General features: G+C 42.5%; 1 protein-coding gene across 5 annotated transcripts in view; it reads left to right on the forward strand.

Annotated features, from left to right (window-relative positions):
- The window catches only part of nav2a (neuron navigator 2a), a 755,574-nt gene that overhangs the window by 448,909 nt on the left and 279,705 nt on the right, over positions 1–26,960 (forward strand). For all 5 annotated transcript variants that reach the window (XM_052028895.1, XM_052028896.1, XM_052028899.1 and 2 more), the window contains exons 3-4: positions 6,193–6,245; positions 26,117–26,189. In XM_052028895.1, coding sequence (XP_051884855.1) covers positions 6,193–6,245; positions 26,117–26,189 — 126 coding nt within the window. The remainder of the gene's footprint in view (positions 1–6,192; positions 6,246–26,116; positions 26,190–26,960) is intronic.

The raw sequence follows: 26,960 nt of genomic DNA on the forward strand, positions 1-26,960 counted from the left end.
AGAACACCCAGCCACTGCATTTGAAGAGAAGTGATTTCATGTACTTTGATGAATAGGTATAATCTTGGACACTGGGATCTTCCAGCATTGCAGGCTTTCCACTAGTGCAGGCAGCCATTTCCTCGGAATCACTGCCATGTTTTAGGAAGGGGCACATTATTCCTTCATTCTGATGGAGTCTGTGCTGCCAGACTGCTTCAGAGTCCAGGACTGGAATGAGGCATGGATCCTGAGCACCAGCTACCACTGCTCCCCTTGCAGCTCGTGTCCAGAGAGCAGCTGAGCTCAGATACAGCAAAGTTCATGCAAGGACCAGGAGAGTATTGGAAATAGCCAACAGCCTCCTTAAGGTGAGAATTCATCGCTTCCTGACTATCCTGCCCTATATGCCAAGCATGTTCTGCACATTGCACATCCCAGTTAATGGAGGACGGTCAGTGGTCTTAGTGGTTCAGCAGCAGGAAGACCTGGAGCCTGAGGAACATGAGCCAAAGCCAGGAGAGTTGCACTCACAAGAGGAGCAGGAGGAAGAAAGAACCAGGGATATGTTGCTTTATAACATCCACAGCTTTATCTCTTAGCTGAGCAAAGGGGGAAAGCATTCCTGACACAAGCTGTAAAGGGACTTCCTGACAGAGAGCTCCTCCTAAGTAAAATCATAGCCCAATTGTCAAGAAAGTGACCCTCTCCAAACTTCAGTCATTACCACTAACATGGTACACCAATAGTAGAACAGGCGAGCCCAGATGATGCATGAAAACCCCATTCATCCAGCTTTCCAGGTCCATACGTCAATGGAGTTTGGCTCCAATTATCTAACGAGATTGCCACGACTCTGTACATCCTGATGAGTGGCACAACAGACCTCTGTATAAAATTCAATTTGCTGTGAGGATTTCCATTCTGCAAGTGTAAACAGTGTTCACCTTGATCTGCCTTGCATGAATAGGAACTCTCTTTCTGCATTGCTCTACTCTATTGAGATTCCTAGAGGACACTTCTGTAGCCACTTCCTGCCAAGCTCTTAAGATTTACCTAGTGGGTCTCATTTCCCCCCGGGGCATGGGATCTCTTTCCTGGCATGTACCTCATTGACCAGGACTTGGAGTGAATATGGAAACTGGTTCCCTTGCTCCTGCAACCTCTGTCTCCTCAGCTGTGTGTGGCTACTGTGTGGCTGACAAAGGAGTGCGCCTTTAAGAGTTGATGCTTTTCTCTGATTGTTGTGGCGCAAAATGGCGCAACATTGAGTGTGGTCCCATCAGGAATTGCACAAATCCCAGTGAAGCTCTGGTTCCTTGGTATTAGCCACCCAAATGCTCTTTCCCACTGGCATTTGGCCAATTTTTGTGATTTTTTTTAAAGGGGACCTGATTTGGCATCAGTGCTAAATGCAGCAGTTTTTCATCACATTGAAAATATTACAATCTAAATTCTACCTAAATGTGCACAACAGTACAGAAGATCAATAAATGTGCTACTCGCACCCACAAATGCACAAAGTGTGTAAACAAAAGTTGTTCTCAGTGTTTCTGGAACAAACTAGCAAAGTTTTCCCACACAATGCCATTTCAGTGCGTGTTTTTATTTCCCACTAACTTTCTCGTCCAGTGACTTTGACTGTTTGCTCTGATGCTGCAGCTCCCCCAGCTTCAAGATAACATCACTTGTTAAATGACTTAAATAGACTCAGTTGTAACATATAGTAGTTTTGATCTTTAGGCTTGTATTTTTACTCTTGCAGAATATACTGTAAATGTAAGCAGATGCTGGTAGCCATACAGGGATGCAAAATAGCAAATGTGGCTTGCTGCAATTTGCCCACAAATCTTTATGCACTGTTGGATTCAATAATGATTGCAAACTATGTACATATGGGCACTCACTCACTCCTCTACTTATAACAATGCAGAGGGAGGCCATGTGGCCCATCAAATCCATGCCAGCTGTCAGGAAACCAATCTCAGTAGTCCCTTTCCCCCTTGTACCTCTGCAACATTTCTCTCACTCATGCCCAAGAACCTCCATTTAAATCTCTTTGCCACTAACCTACACTTGGGCAATTTACAGCAGCCAATCAGCCTCCCAAGCACATCTTTAGGATGCAAGAAGAAACCAGAGCACCTGAAGGAAGCAGAGAGAGAGCATGCATACTCTGCACAGACAGCACTTGAGGTGCTAAGACAAACTCTTACAGCCAGGTTTCGCTGAAAATCACAAGCTTTTCAACTGGGCTTTTTCGACAACAATTCACACCCCTGGCAAAACAGCTTGCAATAATGAGGCACCTTTCAAGTCTTATTGAGTATTTCTTGATGTGTTGTGACAATTGTAAGAAATGCCGCAGCCAATTTGTTCCCACAAACTGTTACGTGGTAATGACCAAATAGTATATTTTAATAATGTGGGCTGAGCATTGGGAAATGGGGGAAGGGTGTTGCTGAGACCCTTCACATCCACCTGACAGAGCACTCAAAGTCCTGTTTAATGCTGAAGGATAGCACCTCTGACAGTGCAACATTCCTTCACTGGGAAGTGAATCAAGATTGTTTTGCTCGAGTCACTTGAGACTTGAAACCATAAGCTTTATGACTCAAGAGGCAAGGATGCTACCCACTAATGCACAGCTGACACCCGTAAAATGCATCAGTAAAGTAATATGTGACAGTAATAAAGAGACGTACAAGGAAACTCATGGAAGAAAGGAGATAAAATTGGTGTGTAGCCAGACAGATGAGTCAGCACCACAGTTGGATTTGTGCTTCAGCCATGGAAAGAAAGGAAGAATGGGTGTCAGGTGAAAGCAGAGAGACTGACATGGAAAGGGTGCGAGAATGGAAAAGAAAAGAAGGCAGGAAATGGATTTTATTTTTGTCTGTAGCACTGCACATGTTATGTGTCGAAAGGTATAATGCTCCTGTCATTATGAAATACTGCAACTGATGACTCACCATGAATAATATAATGAATGACTTGAATATAGCTTGCAGAAATCCTGCAGCTTGGAATTAATTTTTGGGATTTGCACCATATTGTTCTATGTTAAGAAAATTGGAAACATGAAGAACTGATATTACTATAAATGTAACATGTCGTCTCACCACAAGCAGATTTTTTTTCTCCATTTGTCTTGTGAGACAGTCTTGGGGGCATTAATCAGCTAGAAGTTAACCACACTGAGGTCATCATTTTGCCTCATTGTGCACCTACAAACTCTGAGTATTGAAACCATTAACCCTGTACCTTATCCCACACACCATACTCTGAATGCCATCCCGAACTGAGTCAGGATTTACAGAGTATTGCTATTAATGCTACACCTTTTAAACTCAGGTTTCTGTCCTTCTCACCAGCCTGGCTCACCTGCCTCTGTAGCGGTTAACATAACGCTATTATGGCGTCAGTGACCCGGGTTCAATTCCGGCCACTGTAAGGGGTTTGAACGTTCTCCCCGCGTCTGCATGGGTTTCCTCCAGTTTCCTCCCACGTTCCAAAGGCGTACAGTTTAGGAAGTTGTGGGCATGCTGTGTTGGCACCGGAAGCGTGGCGACACTTGCGGGCTGCCGCCAGAACACTCTACGCAAAACACTGTGTGTTTCGATGTACAGGTGACTAATAAAGATATCTTATCTTATCTCTCCCCTTGTACCACAGAATTGCATACCTTATGTGTGGGATTGACATTCAAATTGATCTCCCCAGAGACACCTTCCTCTCATTAGAAATGCTGTAGACCACTTCCTTTGTCTTGGTTGTAGACAAGATCATGTGTTCTCATTTCTGAATTGGGCTTTTAAATGCTGACCCTCCATCTCAGAGGTATGTGTGCCACCACTGAGGCAAGGCTGTCTGAGTAAGGAGGAGAGGGTTCCACTGTACTCCAAGCCGCGGAAACGGAATGGAATTTAGAAGGAGTTTGATGGCTCAGTCTGGCCAAGTGTAGTATTGCTGCCCTAGAAATTCTGGGATACCCAAAGATGGGCATGACAGTGGGTTGTCTGAAATATGTATTTGGAGTTTTGTGTGCAGTTCTGGTCACCACACTATAGGAAGGAGAGAGTGCAGAGGAGATTAACCAGGATGTTGCCTGGATTGGAGGACTCTGGTTATGGGGAGAGATTGGATAGGCTAGGCTTGTTTTCCCTGGAGTGGTGGGTGAAGGATGGCCTGATAGAAGTATATAAGATTATGAGAGGTGCAGTTAGGGTAATTATCGAAATCTTTTTCTCATGGTTGGGGTATCAAAAACAAGAAGGTGCGGAGCTAAGGTGAAAGGTAGGAGTTTTAAAGGGATCTGAGGAGCAAGTTTCTTACACTGAGGCTGGTTGATATCTGGAACGTGCTGCTAGAGGAGGTGGTGGATTCAGATACAATTACTGCATTTAGATAGACACTTATTTAGGTAAAGCATAGTAGAGTGTAGCGGTTAGCATAACGCTTTACAGTGCCAGCGACCAGGGTTCAATTCTGGCCGCTGTTTGTAAGGAGTTTGTATGTTCTCCTCGTGTCTGCCTGGGTTTCCTCCGGGTTCTCTGGTTTCCTCCCGCATTCCAAAGCCGTACAGGTTAGGAAGTTGTGGGCGTGCTATATGTTGGCGCCAGAAGTGTGGCGACACTTGTGGGCCGCCCCCAGAACATTCTACGCAAAGGATGCATTTCACTGTGTGTTTCGATGTACATGTGACTAATAAAGAAATCTTATCTTAATGTGGACACGGGGTGAGTGTGGATGAGGGTAAAAGGTCAACATGGACATGATGGGCCAAAGGGCCTGTTTCTGTGCTGTACAACTCCTTGTCTCTAAAATTGAACTAAAGGGTCTTTGACCTGAAACATTAACTCTGTTCCTCTTTCCACAGATGCTGCCTGACCTGCTGAGTGTTTCCAGCCGTTGCTTTTTATTTCAGATTTCCAGCATCTGCAGTTATTTTTATTTCCATTTATGCAGATGTTGTCATTTTATTGACTTCAGGTGGGCAACTATCTCCACAGAGATCTTCTGTAGTTTTCCCACTGATGCCCTTCCCAACCAGTGGGAGAGGTGTGAAGCCAGAAAGTAATATTTGAAATGATTTAAACAGCTGTGCCTGCAACAACAACAACTTGCATTTATAAAGCACCTCAATCTTGTAAAACTTCCCGAGGCACTTCAAAGGAGTGTTACTAAATAAAATGAAATGATATCATGGATAGGAAAAGTTTAGAGGGATATGGGCCAAACGCAGGCAAATGGGACTAGCTTATATGGGAATCTTGGTCAGCATGGACCAGTTGGGCCGAAGGGCCTGTTTCCGTGCTGTATGACTCTATGATATTGAAAGAGGTGACTGAAACCATGGTTAGTTTTAAAGTTCACAGTAAAGGGAAAAGGAGAGATGCAGACTTTTAAGGAGGGAATTCCTGGGCTCTGTGCCTAAGGAGTCACTGGTATTAGAGTCTTGAAAACTGCGAATGTGCATGAGGCTCAAGATAGAGGGTCCCAGAGGGCTATAAGGCTGGAGATGAAGCTCTGCTGTGCAGTGCTACCTTTGCATTACTGCTCATTCTCTAGAACTTGGCCTACAGTGAAGCCTCAGAAATGAGGTGCCGCAAAGGCTTTAGATGTGAAGCAGTTTTGTGGACTGTCAGTGGGATTGGGCCACTATGGATAGATGAGTGACAATGCAGTGGAAAGGAGTGATCAATTCTACTGATCCTTGCAATGGTTTAACAATTGAAAAGGCAAGAGAGCCTTTTAACTCCAGCAGCTAATTGCACTTACCGTGGAGGCTTCATGTAGTTTCCATCTGTGCTCTCATGGACTTTCTGCACATTATTCCTGGACTGGCCATGAAACCTTATCCTGCTGATGTCATCGTGACAAGCTTGACCCACCACTGACGAGATTCGTGTACGCAGGCCGTGCAGAAAGAGCGGGAGAGAAGCGAGCACAGAAAGGGTTAAAGAAGGCTGTCATACAGTTGTCTGCTTTTAGAGGATGACCTTGCTCCTCAGCTGCTGTGGGGTGGGTAGGCACTACCAAGCAGAAAGTTGTGCATGTTTCTGTTGAGTGTTCGTTGCTTTGCTACAGTTACTTATTGTTTAATCCATGACCAACAGTTTTTACTCAGCCATTCCTTCAGACTGCCTTTAGTTGGAAGACTGAGTTATCTGCAGTGAACGTGCCACAAGCATCATTTTCTTTATATTTCAGCAAATGAAAAGATTGAAGATATCAATGGCTGCCCGAAGAATCGATCACAGATGGTAAGTAACCCATTTTCTTTTTGTTTTACATTTCAGACGTTGCACTCTATTTTAGAAAGGTTTATTTTCAGAACTATTTGACTGGAGAGGAGCTTGAAATAATCCAGCATGAGTCAAAATTGGTGAGTTGAGGTACTTAATCCAAATAAAACAATCTAGTTCATCATTTGTTTGCATTACCATGTGAGTGATGTTTAGCACAGAATAAAACGTTGAGTGTTTATTACAGGATGAATAGCTGTGAAACTTTTGTTTGTGAAAATTTCAAGAAAGCTACTAATATTCCCTTTATTGTGATAAAGTACACAAATTACATGTTGTTTAATTGATACCGTGAACATTTTTTGTAATGATCTCTTTTCTTAATCTGGGTTTGCATTATAATAGTCAGCGGCGGAGAAAAACAAAGATAGCAATGGAATCTTGAAGCTATTCTCCAATTGAGAAAAGTACTTACTCCTAATTTAAAATAGCCAGCTCTGAGGCAAGAATGGAAACCAACTCAAAATTAGTGCACTGTCTGGGGTTCAGAGATGATGGACCAAATGGCTGATTCAAAGAGTAAGAAATAAATAACTGATGCACTCACATATCTGGATAGATGACAAGTGTCTAAATGAACGAAGGGGCACAGCATCTAGGAAGTTCCAGTTTGGAAATTCTGTGAGGAAGCATAGGACGTTAAACTGTTAAATTCCTGCTCTGTTACTGGATGGAGGAGAAAATCCTCATTTGCTGAAGGGATGGATCATCACCATTAATTCAATCTTGCATTGTAACCTGTGTGATCTTCTTGTGACCAGCACAAATGCAACATAACTGTTGGAAGCAGGTCAGTTTTTAACTGCAGCTGGATGAGAGCACAGAAAAAATATTGTTGAGCTGGTCTGAACAGGAGTAGAGCAACTGTGTATTTTCACAAAAAGCTAGTGGTTTCCTCCCACCCTCTCCCCCACCATGAATCCAGTGATGTGCTGAATGTGGTAAAATAGGTGCTTAGAGATCCTTCTTCTTTCTTCTTACGTTCTATGTGTGAGTATTGCTGGCAAGGTCAGCACTTGCCCTTGAGTTTATTTCAGTTAAGAATCAACCAATGGATATGTATGGCAGATATCTTCCTCTGAAGGCTATTTGTGAACCAGATGAGTTTTGCCACAATCCATTCATTTCCTGATCTCTCTTATTGACATTACTCCTTTCATTACAGAATTTATTAAATTAGCTCGAGTTAAATGCACCACCTGCTCTGATGACTCACAATCATCAATGGATTGCTATCCCAGTGACAATCACTATACTACCGATTTAGGCCTTCCTCAAGTTGCCAGTTATTTACATATTTGCTTAGGCACAATTTGGAGGTGAAATAAGTCCCTTGTTGTTATTAAGTGGGCAAACGAGAGGCAAGGCCTTTGAACGTATTAATTGTGTAAGACAATCTTCGTTGCACACAGCACTTTTCTTATTATGCAAAAGAACTTTGTACCAGTTAGTCCTCAAAGACACCAAATGCCACTCATTTAATGCTGCTATCCAGGCTTAGAATATCTATGCCTGTCAATTTTTTGGATGGCCAAGAAAGTGCACTATCACCTCTACTTCCTCAGGAGGCTAAAGAAATTCAGCATGTCCCCGTTGACCTTCACCAATTTTTATAGATGCACCATAGAAAGTGTCCTTTCCAGATGCATCATGGCTTGGTATGCTCTGCCCGAGTCCGCAAGAAACTGCAGAGAGTTGTGGACACGGCTCAGCACATCACGAAAACCAGCCTCCCCTCTCTGGATTCTGTCTACACTTCTCACTGCCTCGGTAAAGCAGCCAGCATAGTCAAGGACCCCTCCCACCCTGGCATTATCTCTTCTCTCCCCCTCCCATCAGGCAGAAGATACAAAAGCCTGAAAGCACGTATCACAGGCTCAAGGACAGCTTCTATCCCGCTGTTATAAGACTATTGAATGGTTCCTTAGTACGATAAGATGGACTCTTAACCTCACAATCTACCTCGTTATGGCCTTGCATCTTATTGTCTGCCTGCACTGCACTGTCTTTGTAACTGCAACACTATATTCTGCATTCTGCTATTGTTTTTCCCTCAATGTACTGATGTGATGAAATTATCTTTATGGATGCCATTCAAAACAAAGTTTTTCACTGTGCCTGGGTACATGTAACAATAATAAACCAATTTACCAAAATTTAATTGACACAGAGGAACACCCCTGTTACTCTTTTGTGTGCACCTGAGAGTGAATGGGCCTTTAATTTTGCCTTACATAGAGTCATAGAGTTATGCAGTGTGGAAATGGGCCCTTCAGCCCAATTTGTTCATGCTGAACAAGTTGTCCACGTGAGATAGTCCCTTTTCCCTGTGTTTGGCCCATATCCCTCTGAACATTTTCATGAACTATGCTCCCTTAAGGTGCAATGCTGTTTTTTCTAATGCTAACCCAGGTATTTCTGTATGTCACTGAAATTGAACTTGATCCTACTACCTTCTGATTCACCAGCAAGAATGCCAACATCTTTGTTCATGTGCGTGGGTGCATAAGCCCATATGTTCTTGCAAAATGTGTCCAAACAAAAATATGTTCACCTTTCAATATAATCTCAAAGCTACAAACTAATCTCCACTTTTGAGTTTTGCTTGAATTCTGTCCATCCTAGGATAAGTCAAAAGTCTCAATATTATTTCTACTCATTCACTGGGTTTATGTGTGTATCACCGGGGCTAAAGCTCTTTTAAGTCAAAATGTACAAGATTTCCAAGCCCTCTCAATGTAGGAGGTCTTTCAGCAAATTTTCTCGGTTTATTTACTGTTGGCACTCTGTATCAAACATCAGGTTAGGAAGCCACCTGGCAGGCAATAGAGTGGGTGGCACAGTAACATACGAATAGAGCTACTGCCTCACAACTCCAGCATCCTGGGTTCAATCCTGACCCCTGGTGCTGTCAATGTGGAGTTTGCATGTTCTCCCTGTGACTCTGTGTATTTCCCCTGAGTGTTCTTGCTTCCTCGCACATCCCAAATATGTGTGGGTTGGGAGTTTAATTAGCTGTTGTAAAATGCCCATAGTATGTAGGTGAATGTTAAAAATCTGGGAGTAGTTGATGGGAATGTGGAAAGAACAAAATAGGATTGGGAATGTGGATGGGTGATCATTGTTCAGCATGGATTCGGTGGGCTGAAGGGCCCATTTAGGTGCTATATGACTCCATGACCCCTCCCATGTAGCTCATCCATCAAGGGCTCCAGTGCCCGATAATATTCCTGGATCTTTCCTTTGGCTTTGTCTTCTCTTTCCTTAAAACTGGAATGGATCTCACTTTTGAAACTGCCTTTGAACCTTACACCACAGAAGGAGGCCAGCTGATCCTTCATGCTCATGCAGGTGAGAAAATCGGTCCTTCAGTCAATTCACTTAGTCTGGAGCCCTGCAGTTTTTGGCACATAATTTATTCAGTCTGCTTTGTTTTAAGTGTGAGGAAGGGACTCTCATCCAACCACATTTGAAGGCCAGGAGCTCCAGATGTCACCCATTCTCAAGGTGAAGCAACTTTTCCCAAGCTCCCTTCTAATCCTTCTACATCTTCATCTCTGAGTAAATGTTCCCTCAGCCTCCTCTGTTCCAGAGAAAACCTCAGCCTAGCCAATCTCTCTGCACAGCTGACATTTTCCAACCTTGCAACATCTTCCTAAGTCTCCTCAGCACAGGATTGTTGGATGTTTCTACTCTTCCATAAGCAACCTACCAGCCTGCACTGCTAATGACCAATTTACCTGCTCACGCTAGCATAACGCTATCACAGCGCCCGCAACCCGGGTTCAATTCCGGCCACTGTCTGTAAGGAGTTTATCCGTTCTCCCCATCTCTGCGTGGGTTTCCTCCAGGTGCTCCAGTTTCCTCCCGCATTCCAAAGACGTACGGATTATGAAGTTGTGGGTATGCTTTGTTGGCACTGGAAGCATGGTGACACTTGTGGGCTGCCCCCAGAACACTCCACGCAAAAAGATGCAGTTCACTATGTGCTTTGATGTACATGTGACTAATAAAGATATCTGATCTTAAAATAAAGAAGATCTTATTGGCCAGGCATAAGGAGTACGTGACTCATATAAGGAAGAAGGAAGGAATTTAAACTCACTTAACACCTCAGTATGTGTTTGTGATTTCTATCAGTGCTTCATGCGTATAGAAGTGAACCAGGTGTGGTCACCAAACCATTCTCACAGTCAGCGGATGATGGGGATTCCAACGTCCATGGACTAGAGAAGGGTGATGATTTAGTTCAGACTCCTGGCCCTGATTGTTATTTAGAACTCTTCATGGAAGAGCATGCCTGTATGTTTGAAAAGGCAAGATGAGGCTGCGCTGGGACTTTCCGATGATTGAATGTTTTGTTGGTGCTGTATTTTTTTGATTTCAAAAATAAACTTTATTCATCGTCAAAAATATATACAAAGGAAGAAAACGGTGATGCTGTAGTGTTTGGAAACTGCTGCAGTGCGCTGAGTTCCCTTTCTTACTGGCAGAAACAAACTTGGAAAGGTTTCCTCTGCAAATACCTGATAAAGTCAGGGTGAGTACACATAGATTTCATGCTAGTAAAATGAACAATGACAAAATACCAGATAAGTAAATAAATCTAGAATTAAAAAAAACATTGAACTCTTACAAAGCATTAATGGGATTGGACAAAGTCAGACACAAAGATTGCGTTTATGAAGGGGAAGTCAGGGTAACTCCTAAAATAGATAAGGAATAACCAGAGAATGTGCTGTAGTTGGACTTTCTGAAGGCTTTGATAAGGTCTCACATAAGAAGTAAGTGTGCAAAATTAAAGCACGTGGATTTGGAGGTAATATAATGGGATCAGTTGAGAAATGATTGACAGACAGGAGAGTCGGATCTTTTTCCAGGTGACAGGTAGTGATTGAGGGTTTGCTGCAGGATCAGTGCTTGGGTCCCAGCTAGTCACAATATACTTCAATGATTTGGATGAGGGAACAAAATGTAACATTTATAATATTGCAGGCGATTCAAAGCCTGGAATGGGGTGGTGGGAGTAGGGAGGAATGTGAGTTTGAGGAGGATGGAAAGAGACTCCAATAAGATTCAGACAAGGCGGATGAATGGGTGCTTTGCTTCTAAAAACAGAAAGACAGATTATTATCTGAATGGTGACAGATTGAGGAAAGGGAAGATGCAATGAGACCGTTATGTCCTTGCAAATCAGTCGCTGAAAGCAAAACAGTTAGGTGCAGCAAGCAGTTAGGATGATAAATGTTGTGTTGAACTCTGTTGGAAGAGGATTTGAGTACAGAAGCAAAGATGGAGCTGCACAGGGCCTTAGTGAGACCACATCTGGAGTTTTTATGCAGTTTTGGTCTCTTTATCTGAGGAAGAATGTTCTTGGCCTTGGATAAGATAAGATATCTTTATTAGTCACATGTACATCGAAACACACAGTGAAATGAACCTATTGCGTAGTGTTCTGGGGGCAGCCCGCAAGTGTCGCCACGCTTCCGGCGCCAACATAGCCTGCCCACAACTTCCTAACCCGTACGCCTTTGGAATGTGGGAGGAAACTGGAGGAAACCCACACAGACACGGGGAGAACGTACAAACTCCTTACAGACAGTGGCCAGAATTAAGGTTGACTTCACTGATTCCTAGCATGGCAGGACTAATGTCTGAGTAGAGAATGGATTGATTTGGCCTATTTTCTCTGGAGTTCAGAAGAATGAGAGGGGAATCTAATAGCAACCTACAAAATTCTACTAGACCGAACAGACGATGTAAGGAGGATGTTCCTTATGGCTGGAGAGTCAAAGACCTGAGATCAAGGTCTCAGATTAGCGGGTACACCGTTTATTGGTATTGGTTTATTATTGTCACTTGTACCGAGGTACAGTGAAAAACTTGTCTTGCATACCGATCGTACAGGTCAATTCATCACACAGTGCAGTTACATTGAGTTAGTACAAAATGTTTTAAGGTAGTACAGGTATAAACAATAACAGTACAGAGTAAAGTGTCACAGCTACAGAGAAAGTGCAGTGCAGGTGGACAGTGAGGTGCAAGGTCACAAGGTAGATTGTGAGGTCAGAGTCCATCTCATCATATAAGGGAACTGTTCACTAGTCTTATCACAGTGGGATAGAAGCTGTCCTTGAGCCTGGTGGTATGTGCCCTCAGGCTCCTGTATCTTCTACCTGATGGAAGAGGAAAGAAGAGGGATTGACCCGGGTGGGTGTGGTCTTTGATTATGGTGGCTGCTTCACCAAGGCAGAGAGAGATAAAGACGGAGTCGAAGGAGAGGAGGCTGGTTTCCGTGACATGCTGGGCTGTGTCCACAGCTCTCTGCAGTTTTTTACGGTCCTGGGCAGAGCAGTTGCTGTACCAAGCCATAATGCATCCAGAGAGGATGTTTTCTATGGTGCATCGATAAAAGTTGGTGATTGTCAAAGGGGACATACTGAATTTCTTTAGCCTCCTAAGGAAGTAGAGGTGCTGGTGAGTTTTCTTGGCTGTGGCATCTACGTGATTTGACCAGGACAGGCTATTGGTGATGTTCACTCCCAGGAACTTGAAGCTCTCAACCCTCTTGACCTCAGCACCGTTGATGTGGACAGGTGCATGTACACTGTCCCCTGAAATTTGGTGTTAATGTAGCACTAACCAATTCTGTGCATATTACAATCAGATTTAAAGCCAGTATTTGATAAGAATGATTTTGCAATGCAAAAATTTTGTTTACCCTTGCTTTGGAGCCCAGATGACCTAAACCATGCTCACAGAACATTTCTGGTGAGATTTTCCAGCGCTTTGATGGACAATATGTGCTAGCCTCACCAGCAATGCCCATAGGAAAAAATAGCTTTTAATAAAACTGATGGCTCAAACCAAGGGTAATTTGAAGGGGAAATATATTTCTGTCAAAGTCAGGGTTGCCCTTATTCTCTGATGCCTTGCCAAAGGATCCTTGCAGGCAACCTTTGCTGAAATATGCTGACATATGACACTTTCCTGCTCATTGCTGCATTGTGGGACGCAGCAAAGCTCAACAGCAGAGTCTGGAGCTGCAGTTTTAATAATTGAAGTTTTTGCATTCATATCTGGAAGGGACATTTGGGGTTCCTAAAAGTGCAGAGATTTGTAGGGACACTCATGCCTTGATGGACAGCTCACTGACAATTTCCTGTGATGAATGTAACCTCTCTGTCATCTTCAAGTTCCTTGGAGTAAACATCACCAATAACCTGTCCTGGTCCAACCACGTAGACGCCACGGCCAAGAAAGCTCACCAGCGCCTCTACTTCCTCAGGAGGCTAAAGAAATTTGGCATGTCCCCTTTGACACTCACCAATTTTTATCGATGCACCATAGAAAGCATCCTATCTGGATGCATCATGGCTTGGTATGGCAACTGCTCTGCCCAGGACCGTAAGAAACTGCAGATAGTTGTGGACACCGCCCAGTGCATCACGGAAACCAGCCTCCCTTCCATGGACTCTGTCTGTACCTCTTGCTGCCTCGGTGAAGCAGCCAGCATAATCAAAGACCACACCCACCACTAAGGGAGCTAGGGCTTTACTCTTTGGAGAGAAGGAGGATGAGAGGAGGCATGATAGAAGTATACAAAATATTAAGAGGAATAGATAGAGTAGATAGCCAGCACTTCTTTTCCAGGGCACCAATGCTCAATACAAGAGGGCATGGCTTTAAAGTAATGGGTGGGAAGTTCAAGGGAGATATCAGAGGAAGGTTTTTTACCCAGAGAGTGGTTGGGGCATGGAATGTGCTGCCTGGGGCGGTGGTGGAGGCAGGTACATTGGTCATATTCAAGAGATTGCTAGATAAGCATATGGAGGAATTTAAAATAGAGGGATATGTGGGAGGAAGGGGTTAGATAGTCTTAGGTGAGGTTTAAAGATTGGCACAACATTGTGGGCCAAAGGGCCTGTAGTGTGCTGTACTGTTCAATGATTCTATGATTCTTCCCTCTCCCATCAGGCAGAAGATACAGGAGCCTGAGGGCACATACCACCAGGCTCAAGGACAGCTTCTGTCCCACTGTTATAAGACTATTTTATGGTTCCCTTATATAATGAGATGGACTCTTGACCTTACAACCTACCTTGTTTGACTTTGTCTACCTGCAGTGCACTTCCCTGTAGCTGTGACACTTTACTCTATATTCTGTTATTGTTTTTACCCTGTACTACCTCAATGCACTGTGTCATGAATTGATCTGTACAAACAGTATGCAAGACAAGGTTTTCACTGTACCTCGGTACAAGTGACAATAATAAACCAATGCCAATACCAATACCAATCTTGCACCCCTCCTCAGTCCACCAATCACCTTGGGCTCCTTTCTCACCACTCCCCTTCTCCTCTTTCTACTGGCCATCTCGCCTCACCACTCTGTCCTGATGCAGGGTTTTGACCCGAAATGCTGACAATTCCTTTCCTCCCACGGATGCTGCTCGACTCGCTGAGTTCCTCCAGCAGATTGTTCATTGCCCTAGATTCCAGTGTCTGCAGTCACTTGTGTCTCTAATGTTTCAAGATGATGACTTTTCACCTTTTTAATATCCTTTCTTCATTTTATTGTTTCTTCTTTTCATTTGCCATGGTCTGCTTTCTGGTTCTTTTCTTTTCTAAATCTGTTCATCTCTTTCTGTGCCTCATCCCCTGTTCTCTGTTCTTCTCTGTCATTCCATCATCTTTCCTATTTTACATCTCCTCTTTGCTTAATGGTGGGAAGCAGGGTGAAAGGACAAGAATTGCTTGGTAAGAAGAAAGTATACTCCTAATCAGTGAGAAACGTACTTTGAAAAAGAAATATTCAAAAACCAATTGGGACCATCAGCTAAGGAGAGAGTACAATTCTCTCTCTCTCTCTCATCTCTTTTTCAATGTTTTCTGCCTCTTTGCAAATTCAGCTGAGTCTGCTCCAAAGTCAAGCCCGGCCAATACCAACATTACATGCACTAACCTTTTCGAGATGCCCACTGGTACTGCAGGTCAATTGGACAATTGGTTTTCTTCTTTACTGTGACAAAGCCATTGATTTGTTTGTAGTTCAGAACTTCTTTATGTGCTTATGCCACCCACATGTAACTGTTAGGTGCCAATTTACTTAGAAGTGAACAGTACATTGTACATTTTGGGATGATTTCCTTAAAAGGAGCAAATGCCATTAGGTTGGTTTGAATTTAACGTGAGTGGCAATTGCAAACAGAGTATTTTTTAATAACTGTCTCTAATTAGATTTTCTGAAATTTTAATACTTGTAGATTTGCTTATTTGAATAGTCAAGCTTTTTAAACTGGAATGGAACTCTAGAGCATTTTGTAGTTACTTTGCTCCATTGCAGTGAAAATGTGTTTTTCTCTTTTACTTGGATGCCTTGTGTATACTTTACTTAAAAGCTCCATGATCACCATGGGCATGTTGAAGAACTTGACATAAAACAATTTAGCACGAAAGTTTTTGCTTCCTATAATGTTCTTGCTAACAGCTGTTAAATGTGCAGCTGGGGAACATTTTACCTGATTGTTATCAAATATTATTAACAAGAGTATTCCAATCTTTTGCATGCACTGTGTAGCTGACACATCCTTCCTGGATGCAGTGTCTGTGCATTTGACTAATCACTGTTATTCACAACACCCTTTTAGCAAGCATCAGCTCAATGTTTCTGCATTAATTACACTGCGCGACCATTGTCTGCCAGTTGAGGAAATGCTTTAGAAAGCACTTTGACACAATAGAAATGTTAATGAAATTGTAGTCAAAGATGGGCAGGTTTAAAAATACCAGGATGACTTGTAGGATTTCTTTTTGCTTGCACTTAACACTATGCTCTGTCAATTTAGCAATTAATGTTGTGCAAAAGTACCATAAATGGGCACTATAGAGCTTCCTTCATGTTGAGTTGCTGCAGATACTGCGAGAAGTACCATAAATAGGCATTATAGAGCTTCCTTCATGTTGAATTGCTGCAGATACTGCGAGATACCAGACTATAACTCGGGCTCAAGTTTGGCTACAACCATCTGAGGTAAAATATCCACACTATTGGGACTTATGTCCTCTGCTCAAATCTAAGAATGAAGAGATGTACAAGGGAGAAAAAGAGTTACAGATGTTTAAGTAAAAATGAAATTCAGCGACTAAGTCAGACAGCATAAAGAACAAGCATAACCGTATCACTGTCATGGAATAGTGTTCAAAGTTAGAGAGGTGGTAGAATGTGGAAGAGGCGAGAAGACAAACCAAAAATTGAAAATTCGAGAAATGATTGGAAGAAATTACAAGGTTTGTTTGTCACGAATTGAAGAGGCCATGTTTACAAAATAGTGGATTTAAAGGCTGAACAGTGTTTCTCAAGGATTTGAATAATACTGTTTCCAAGTTTTTGTTTAATTCACTATTTGGGATCTGAGCACTGCTGCAAGCTCAGCATTTTTAGCCCATTTCTAATTGTCCCTGAATTGAGTGGCTTGCTGGATCATTTCAGAGGACATTGGAAAGTCAACCATTTTGGTGGTCAGGAATCACATGTAAATCAGACCAGGTAAGGATGGCAGATTTCCGCCCCTTAAGGATATTAATGAACCAGATAGATTTAATAACAATCCAATAGTATTGTGGTCATCACTGGTAATGACTGGTTTTGGTTAATTCCAGGTTATTAACTGGATTTAAAGTCCACAGCTGCCATGGTGGGATTTGAAGGCTGAGTTTCTGGATCGTTAGTCCAATAATTTAGCTCCTATACCACCATCAGTGGAGATTATTTCAGGGAAATCTTGGCTGCCAGCATGTGAGAGGGATGAAAGAATACTTATGTCATCATGTAGATAGAGCAGGTGAACTAATTAGAATGCATAAACTTCTGCATTCCTTATGTCATGTTTCTCTGAGAGTTTTTGAATACTATGATGGCTTTTATTTTCTGTGCAATCGGGGTCCACGTTTCCGATTATCTTGGGTAGTTTTTCTTTACCAAGCCTGAAATCTGAACTCCAGCAGAGGTTCCAAAGCTGAAGTGTTTCATCAATCTACTTCCCTTGCCCTGCCCCGCCCCCCGCCCCCAATCATTAAACCGTCAGTGGAACAAATGTAAAGAATGGACACAAGATGCTGGAATCTGGAGCAAAAACAAACTGCTGGAGGAACTCAGAACTCAGTGGGTCAAGTAGCATCTGTGGAGGCAAAGGGATGGTTGATGTTCCCTGCATCAAGATTGAGAGTGCGGAGAAAAGATAGCCAATATAAAAACGTGAGAGGGAGGGATGAGATAGGAAGGCAGAGGCTGAAAGCTGATAAGTGGAACCAGATAAGGGAGGGATGATGGGCAGATGGAAGCATATGGGAGAGGGGATAGGAAGGGTAGACCAGGGGAGAACCACCCCCCAGATGGATTGGTGTGTGGGTGAAAGGTAGGTGGAAGTGGTACAGGTGAACAAAGGAAGAGAGAACCTAGGTGGACTTGTAGGAGTGGTGAAGGAACACGGGGGTGTAGGTAACCTGAAACTGGGAAGAGCAATGTTCATACCATTGGGTTGTAGGCTACCCAAGTAGAATATGAGGTGTTCTTCAAGTTTGTGTTTGGCTTCACCACAGCAGTGGTGAAGGCCAAGGACATAGCAGATTGGTGTGGGAATGGGAAGTAGAGTTGAAACTTGGTCAATCTTTCTCAGGGAACTCGATCGTTGATAATGTGATGGAGCACAACAATACAACATCCCCATGAGGATGCTTGTCTTTGATGAAAAAGCACTGGGTATATTTCCAAAATATATGGTTTGTGAGTTCCTTATTTGGTCAGCCCTCTGAATTCTGAGTTACTTCAGGGAAGTTATAGTCTTCCAAATGTTTCTGATAGACCTGGCATAAACTCAATGGGCCAAAGGGCTGTCTTCTATGCTGTGACACTGTTATCAAATGTAATATAATGACCACACTGTCAAAGTATTTTTGAGATGCAGTGTTGTGGGAAAAGTATGTGAAGGAGTCTCATGGGATTAATGTTAATAAATTTTACTCAAGCCTTCAGAAACCATAAAAATTTAAACTTTGGAACAATGAAACTTTGCTTTGTTATTTCCCACTAAAATAGCTTTTGCTGCCACCTAAATGACTGAGTAGAAAAGTTGTTTGTGCAACTGTTTTTCTGACATTTTTGGAGCAACAGAAGTCTATTTATAGGAGAGTAAAGAGTAGCTGGTCATAGTTACGTGACTCAGCCACAGTCAACCAGTTAGTGTTTGAACAATTTGTTTATTAAGCGCTTGTACGTTACTCACTGTTGATGACAACACAAATAATGCCACCTCAGTTTCCACTGACATTTGCAAAGGAGTCTAATTTACCAATGTAGGTCAGACACAATGTGCTTCAGAATAATTCTAATATTATAAAATTTGTGGGATTTCTCCTTCTTTTCTCTTTGGAGAGAAGGAGGATGAGAGGTGACTTGATAGAGGTGTACAAGATGATAAGAGGCATAGATCGAGTGGACAGTCAGAGACTTTTTCCCAGGCAACAATGGCTAACACAAGGGGGCATAATTTTAAGGTGATTAGAAGAAGATATAAGGGGGATGTCAGGGGTAAGCTTTTTACACAGAGAGTGGTAGGTGTGTGGAACGCACTGCCTGCAGAGGTTGTGGGGGCAGATACGCTAGGGACATTTAAGAAACTCTTAGATAGACACATGAATGATAGAGAAATGGACGGCTATGTGGGACAGAAGGGTTAGCTAGATCTTAGAGCAGGATAAAATTTCAGTACAACATTGTGGGCTGAAGGGCCTGTACTGTGCTGTAGTGTTCTGTGTTCTGTTTTGAAGACCAGTGTAAGTAATGTTTGATGTGAATAGTGAATAAGAACACAGCAAACTAATGCTCTGGAGTGGTGGAATTGACTCGGTAATATTCGTCCCAAATAAAAGGGTGTCAAATTGTACCTGGCTGTGCAGCAAAGCTTCTTTCTGAACATTTTGTCTCAGGTAATGATAGATTGTGAAGATAACTGTGACCTTCAGACTCAGGAGAAGGAAAGAAAACATGTTTAAATTTATACGAAGGTTCAGTTAACAAAATCTGTCAATTTTCTCCAAAGGTTGCTGTTGAATATTGTATTTAGATTTTAACTTTGAAACTTTCCTTTTTATTTCATGATCTTAGCACAGTAGTTCCTTTTTGTGATCATCAGAGAGTTTTTCTGTTTTCTCATTTATAGTGTGTTTTATTTTCCTTCTGGCTTATGTATTCAAAGATTAACATCCTCCAAAACAGGACTTTGATACATGTTTGCATTAAACTTGCAAATAGATGAAGGGCTAGAAATCCTTGTGTGCTAAAAAACAAGGCACAAGTGAAGGATCAGTGCCAATTATAAAAAAAAGATCACAAGGCTTATTGAAACCACAGCTTACCTATAGAGTCAATGTGAGATTTACAGCACAGTCTCCCATCACAGTAGGAATTCTTTGGAACAGTTGCTGAGCTGAATTAAGGCCAATTTGCCTTCAAGTGCCGGGCTTGTGATGAGAGTATTCACAGCATGTCTCTGATGGGTAATGAACCATCTTGATAAGATAAGATTTCTTTATTAGTCACATGTACATTGAAATACACAGTGAAATGCATCTTTGCGTAGAGTGTTCTGGGGGCAGCCCGCAAGTGACGCCACGCTTCCGGTGTCAACATAGCATGCCCACAACCTCCTAACCTGTACGTCTTTGGAATGTGGGAGGAAACTGGAGCACCCGGAGGAAACCCCCACGGTCACGGGGAGAACGTACAAACTCCTTACAGACAGCGGCAGGAATTGAACCTGAGTCGCTGGTGCTGGTAATAACGTTATGCTAACCGCTACACTACTGTGATTGCTTACCGTTGGAGGTGGATAATGATAGGAATGAATAAGAATACCCACCCACCCACCCTCTCCATTACCTGTGAAGTCAAAGAACCAGGATCATTTAAGGGTTTGTGTCACTTACGGACTCCCTGATAGTAATTCAGTGAGTGCAAACCCTTCAAATTCCCATTGGGGCCTGCATTGGCAATCCTGCAATTTTTTTGGTAGCAGCAATGTCAAACGCAAGTTGCACAGCAGTTGATGTCACTGCCCCATGCTCAGGAGTCTCCATGTGTAGATGTATCACATGCACAGAGGAGTGGGATTGAACTTACATTGTTTTTGGCAATTATTTTTGTGCCCGAACCATTGTGTAGCACACAAACCCTTGCACTACCTCCTGGAATTTCTAGTCTTTGTTTAAGCACCAAACAAAGCAGGAGGCAATTTTTTTTCTTCATCGTCACATTTAATGTCTTCTGAGATACTGAGCAGAAAGAGAACAGGTGAGCTCCTTGAACTTTTATTGTTGGTTCATGTGTCAGGGAACAGCTGAGGTAGTAACCCCACCTCTCAGGGCAATTACTGTTGAAAGTACAAAGCCATGATGTCAATGATCTGCACATTTATGTGGGCATCGTCCTTTCTGCCACATTTTGCCATCTTAGCAAGTGACTAAAAATCTTTACAGGTCAGGATCTTGTTGGGAAATACAATGTTTTTTTTAATAGTGCCAAGAGTTGAAGTTGCTTTTCTACTTCATTGCTTGTGATGTCTTGAAACGCTTAGCAGTCAATGAAAATTTTTGAAGTGAAGTGGTTGGAATTAATGTGATAATCAATCTGTGCACAGCATGTTTGCACAAACAGCAGTGAAACAAATCGACATGTAATCCGTTTCAGTGAGGTATCATCTGAGGGTCCTCTGGTGCACCAGGAGAACTAGCTGCACTTTGAATGGTCCTCTAGAGCAATGCATGTCCACTTGAGAGCAGACACAAGTGACTGCAGACACTGGACTCTGGAGCAACAAGCAATGTGCTGGAGGAACTCAGTGGGTCGAGCAGCATCTCTGGGAGGAAAGAAACTGTCAATGTTTCGAGTTGAAACCCTGCATCAGGACTCCAACTGAGGGCAGATGGATTTAACAATCACCTTGTCTGAAAGATGACTTCTCTCCAACATTGTAGTATTCCCTCAGTACTGAACTGAAGGGCCAGACTGGGTTTTGTGGACATGCTTCTCGAGCAGAGGCTTCACCTATAATCACCTGACTCAGAGGCATGAACTAGTCTGACACTAGTATTAAACAAAGTTGAAGGTGTAATGCCTCCTCCTCTTTTACTTAAGCATTCCTTCAGGATCAAGGATGACTTTTTTCCACTCCAGTTCAGTGGGTTCTGAGGTGGCTGGTGGGGCCCACAGGCTTACTTACACTTGGGGCAGGAGGTGCTCAAAAGGTTGGACAGTATGATAGGTAGTGCACCCAATTGTGATGCCTCTTTGAAAACTACAGTAGCAATATAAGAATTGTGTACCATTGTTTTTGTGGGATTACACTACTGATTTATGCATGTGGATCTGAGTTGACCACATAAATGGTTAGAATTGTAGCTATATATATATATATCCTGAGTTAAAATGTTAGCAGTAATTTGAAATAATGTGATAAAATAACCTTTTTGTTCTGAAAATTGGATTTTTTTTATTCAAAGCATTGTTCTTTCAGCTTAAAATAATGGTAAATAATGTACGTTGAGGTTTGATAGGTAGCTGGTGACATCCATTGGTTTAGTGGAGTGTATCAAAGCTTTCCAGGAAAGTAATCTCTGCCATGGCCAATCCACATCAAACCTGAGCCCAGGGATTTATAAGCGTTTATTAAACCTGTTCTGACCATTGCTGCAACAAGCTCAATCCTGCTACTTATCTGTTTGTGAATGAAAAACCCATTCATATCAAAGGACACACATGTTATTACTCAGCAAATCACCCTGACCTGGATAAACTGCTGAGCAGGGCCGGCATGACCTGACCCAACCTGAACCGAACACAAGTACTTTATCAGATTAAGCACTTGAGTTGAACCCAGCATATCTGATCAAGACCCATTGAGTTCAGCTGGGGTCAGGTAGACAGGCTCTGCCGCATGATATGCAAGCTCAGGGCTGGAGTTTGCAGTGTGCGCATTGACTGCACCTTGCTGCATAGTTTGCCGAGTCCTGAATGTCTCATTTGTTCATTGAGTAGTCATATGTTTTGTGTCCTGTATAAAAGCAGTTCAGTATGATGTATGTTGCGAGCAGAAAGAGTGAAGCTCAGTGGTCAGATCTTGAATCAAGTTTTACTAGGATGCTGTTCCTCCATGCCAAATATTAAACCAACAACTCTCAGTGTGCAGATTGTCCAATAAAAGTTGGAGCGTATGACACCTGAAGTATTTCCTCCACTTAAGGTTATCTCTGAGAAGGGTGGGCAGCAAATTTTCCTTGGGGGGGTGGGGGGGAGGGGGGTGGGATTTCAGGGTCTGCCACGATATGATCTTTTCTCTCAGAACAAGGCTGAATCCCTTCTCAGCCTGGGGCAGGGGTGGGGGGGGGGGGAATGGTTTTTCATACTACGAGCAGCAGTTGAAGTGCTGCAGATTTTAGATCATTAACTTAATGCACGAAACGTTTTGCAATACATGCTGCCTCAGGCTAAGTGCACTCAATGCAGCTCACTTTCTGAGTTACAAATGGTGGAGCCATCCTCCTTACCATGCAGTTGCTGCTGGGCTCTCAGGTGTACAGAATCAAGCTAGGATTACATCATCACTATGGCATTCAGTGTTGCCAGGAGACAAGTGCACAAATGGAAGGTTTAACTTAATGGCATCAAGGCTTGGATTTATGCTATTGAGTCTTGATAGTTTGATATCTACAGGAGGTGAGTTTCTTCATTAATTTATCTCCAAATGGCTGTCCTTGAACTGTAACTGCACCACTTCGTGGCTAGAAATTCCAGCTGCATTGCACTGTATGAAAAATAGTATTCCTTTCACACTTTGTGTTCTACGAGAATAGATGTCCAATTCATATACTGTGCAATAAATTACTGCAGCAACTGAACTGTTAAACTATGTGTAAAATATGGTGTGTTGGTTCATTCTGTGCCATTCATACTGTGTGGACCCTTGCAATACATTCAACCCGTGCTGGATTTGAGGGGGAGGTGTAAAAATGATAATATTTCTTTGTAAATCCAAGTGTGGTAAGTGTGAAGCTGCAAGGGTGAATTAACTTTTATAGAATGATGGCATGCATTAGTTTTTTTTATCATTTCTTAATACTTATGTAGGAAACATCGTCTAATTTGTGCTGCTCTTGGCTGCTGGTAAACCTTGCTGTGCACCAAGGACGTTGGATCTTGGACAGCATGTTTCATACTGAATTTCCATGAGAAACTTACAGCGTATAAAGCTAACACACCTAACGACCACATAAAGAATTTTACAACATGGTTTTGTTTACCATTATGCCCTCGCAGAGAATGATTCATGGCTTTTAAATTCATTTGGGAATGTAGGGTAAGTGAGATCTTTTATTTACTGTCCTTTTAGTGACTGCTTAAAATAGGTGCTGTCGTCACAGCTTGGCAAGTTCATTAAAAGAGTGGGTGACCCACTTACGTGAGTGTTGGCATGGATGTGGTGGGTCAAAGGACACATTTGCCCTGGCAAAGAACCAGGTTAAATCCTCTTATTTTTTTAAATGAACTGAATGCAGCCTCGGTGGCAGTATTAAATACTGTAATTGGGTTAGGAAGAGTTTATTGTCAAGGGTATAAATGCCTTGAAAATGAGCTTTTGCAGCAGCAGCACTGTACATTATAAACATAAGTTAACAAATGAGTATAAGTTGTACATAACTTACATGATAAAATAAACATAATGACACTAGTGCAAGTTGAGAGGGAGGAGGTAGTGTTGTTGTTTTTCAGATCGGTTCAAGAACCTGATGGCAGTGGGGAAGAAGCTGTTGTTGAACCTTGAGGTGTGGGTCTTCAGGCTTCTGTAGCTCTTGCCTGATGGCAGCATCAAGAAGAGGGCACCACCCAGATGGTGGGGGGGCGGGGAGGGAGGTCCCTGATGATGGATGTCACCTTCTTGAGACATTGCCAGGAAGGAGAGCTGTACCCAAGATGGAACTGGCCGAGTCCACTACTCTCTGTAGCCTCATGCGTTCTTGTGCATTGGAGTTTCTAAACCAGGTTGTGATGCAGCAAGTCAGAATGCTTTCCGCTGTCCATCTGTAGAAGTTTGTCAGAGTCTTCGATGACATGCCAAATCTCCTTAAACTTCTAAGAAAGTAGAGATGTTGGTGCATCTTCTTCATGGTTGCATCTATATACTGGGCCCAGGAAGAAATAATGGACTGCTTTTTGGTGATCAATATCCTGAGACCCATTTTTAAAAAAACTAATAACTGAAGAAAGCACACATCTGTGCTCGTTGATGGCATTGTTCTGTTGAGTCCCACACCCCTCACTCTTCCTGGAATCAAGTAATAGAGTCAAACAGATCAGAAACAGGTGCTTGGCCCATTATGTCCATACTGAACATTGCATACTCATTATTTTTATTGTTCAGTTTTAATGGATCTTCCTTCAGAAGGTGCAACAGTCCTTGTTTCCACAATTCCCTGTAGCATGCCATTCTGTGCCTTGGATGTCTCCAGTTAAAGAATGCAACACTGGGATTGCGGCATTTGCTTCAGCTGGGTTCAACGGGTGAGGAAGAGGACGAAATCAGTTATGAGATTGTGGATTTTGTGTCTGAGGACAAAGAGGAACGTTTCTCTTGTCAATATCTGGTTGGAGGAAGATGCAACTCATCAAATTTTAGCAAACTTGCCAATAGCTGTCACTGCAGACTCAGCTATCTGAGCAAAATCTAATATCTGACAGAGGTTTATTCTTAATCTGTTGTAGGAACTCAGTGGGTTGAGCATCATCCAAAGGAAAAAGTACTTGTTGACATTTTGAGTCGAGCATAGGGTCTCGGCCCGAAAGATCGACAATTCTTTTCCTCCCACAGATGCTGCTCAACCCGTTGAGTTCTCCCAGCAGATTGTTTTTTGATCCAGATTCCAGCATCTGCAGTCTCTTGTATCTCTGTTTTTCCTTTATAAATTGAACATTTCCATCAGTTTACAGAGTGTACTATTAAGCAGCAATGGAAGGAAGTTGAACAATAGAGTTTCAGATTTAGTCAGATGATCTTGAGGTGAAGGTCCTGAGTTCAAGCCCTACATCAGGACTTGAATGCATTGGCCTGAATTGTGAAGTCTTAATAATGGGGAATCAGCCAAGTGTTCCTTCATGGAGCTGTGGAACAATCAGCAGCTTCAAAGGTGAGCAAACACGGAACGAAGCGTAAAAATCCCTATGTTGCTGTCAGTGGTCCCCTGCTTCAATTGAAGGTGTGCGCTTTCACAGTCTTCTCCAGCAGAATCTTCTGCTATCACTCGTCTCACAAGAACTTTAGGTGTCTAGGAACCATAAAATAATCTGAAATGTTAGTTACGTGACCTGCAAATGACTTTTCACTGGTTTAATTATAAGTATTCATAATTTTTATTTAACAATCTCTTTGTCCTTATAAATCATTTTATATTTTTGTGGATTTACAATTTCCTTAGATAAGTAATAATTAGGTGAAAAGAGTGGATTTAAAATAATAAAAAGTACTCATTAGTGGTGAGAAGGAATTTGGGAAATGATAAGAAAACTCGCGATAGTATCTGATGATTTTTTTCTTTTCCCCTTTTTTGGTTGTTTGGTTGGTCATTTTTATGCAGAGGAAGAAATACGTCTGAAAAGCAAGATGTTCAATTGTCATGGGAGGTTAAAATATTATTTAAAGTAGATGGAAAAATCTCTTATCTATTGCTCAGTAAAACAGGATTTAAATTGCTGTTTCCCTTTGTGTTTATCTTTTTTCTAGATTGAAAATATCGATGTGTGCCTGAGTTTCTTGGCTGCCAAAGGAGTGAATATACAGGGTCTTTCAGCAGAAGGTAAGAAATGATCTCACACGGTGTAGTCTCAAACTAACCGGAGTTATCAAGCAGGAACGTTGTTTATGGATCTTGAACATTGGTCCATTTTGAGCACTTGAAATCTTTCTTTCCAACTCACCTCAGGGCGTGTGATGTGGCAGCAAATGCAGTGTTGGCAGGAGTTCTATTGGTTAGATTAGATTAAGATCTTTATTAGTCACATGTACATCAAAACACACAGTGAAATGCATCTTTTACGTGGAGTGTTCTGGGGGCAGCCCACAAGTGTCGCCACCTTCCAGCACCAACATAGCGTACCCACAACTTCCTAACCCGTACGTCTTTTTTTTTGGCATGTGGGAGGAAACCAGAGCACCCGGGGGAAACCCACGCAAGTCACGGGGAGAACGTACAAACTCCTTACAGACAGCAGCTGGAATTAAACCTGAGTCACTGGTGCTGTAATAGCGTTACACTAATCGCTACGCTACCATGCCTGCCGGTTTGGCTTTCTTTCACACCAAACTTTTAACACTCCAAGCTAGCTATCCAAGTGCTAATGTTATTTTTTGAAATTTGACTGCCTCCTACAGCAAGAACATAAACCACATTTGTATAATTAACTAACCCACCCAACTGCCACATTATCATTGCTGGCTGGGAACAGTAAAGCCACCCGAGCCCATTGAACTCTGCATATTTCAACATTCCAGTGAGTTAGTGATGCTTGGAGCTTGTTCCTTGTTGATGAACCCCATTTTCTCTCGAGCAGAGGTCCAGCACCTTTCC

The sequence above is a fragment of the Pristis pectinata genome, chromosome 14 (genome assembly GCF_009764475.1).
Source record: "Pristis pectinata isolate sPriPec2 chromosome 14, sPriPec2.1.pri, whole genome shotgun sequence".
Classification (NCBI taxonomy): Eukaryota; Metazoa; Chordata; class Chondrichthyes; order Rhinopristiformes; family Pristidae; genus Pristis; species Pristis pectinata.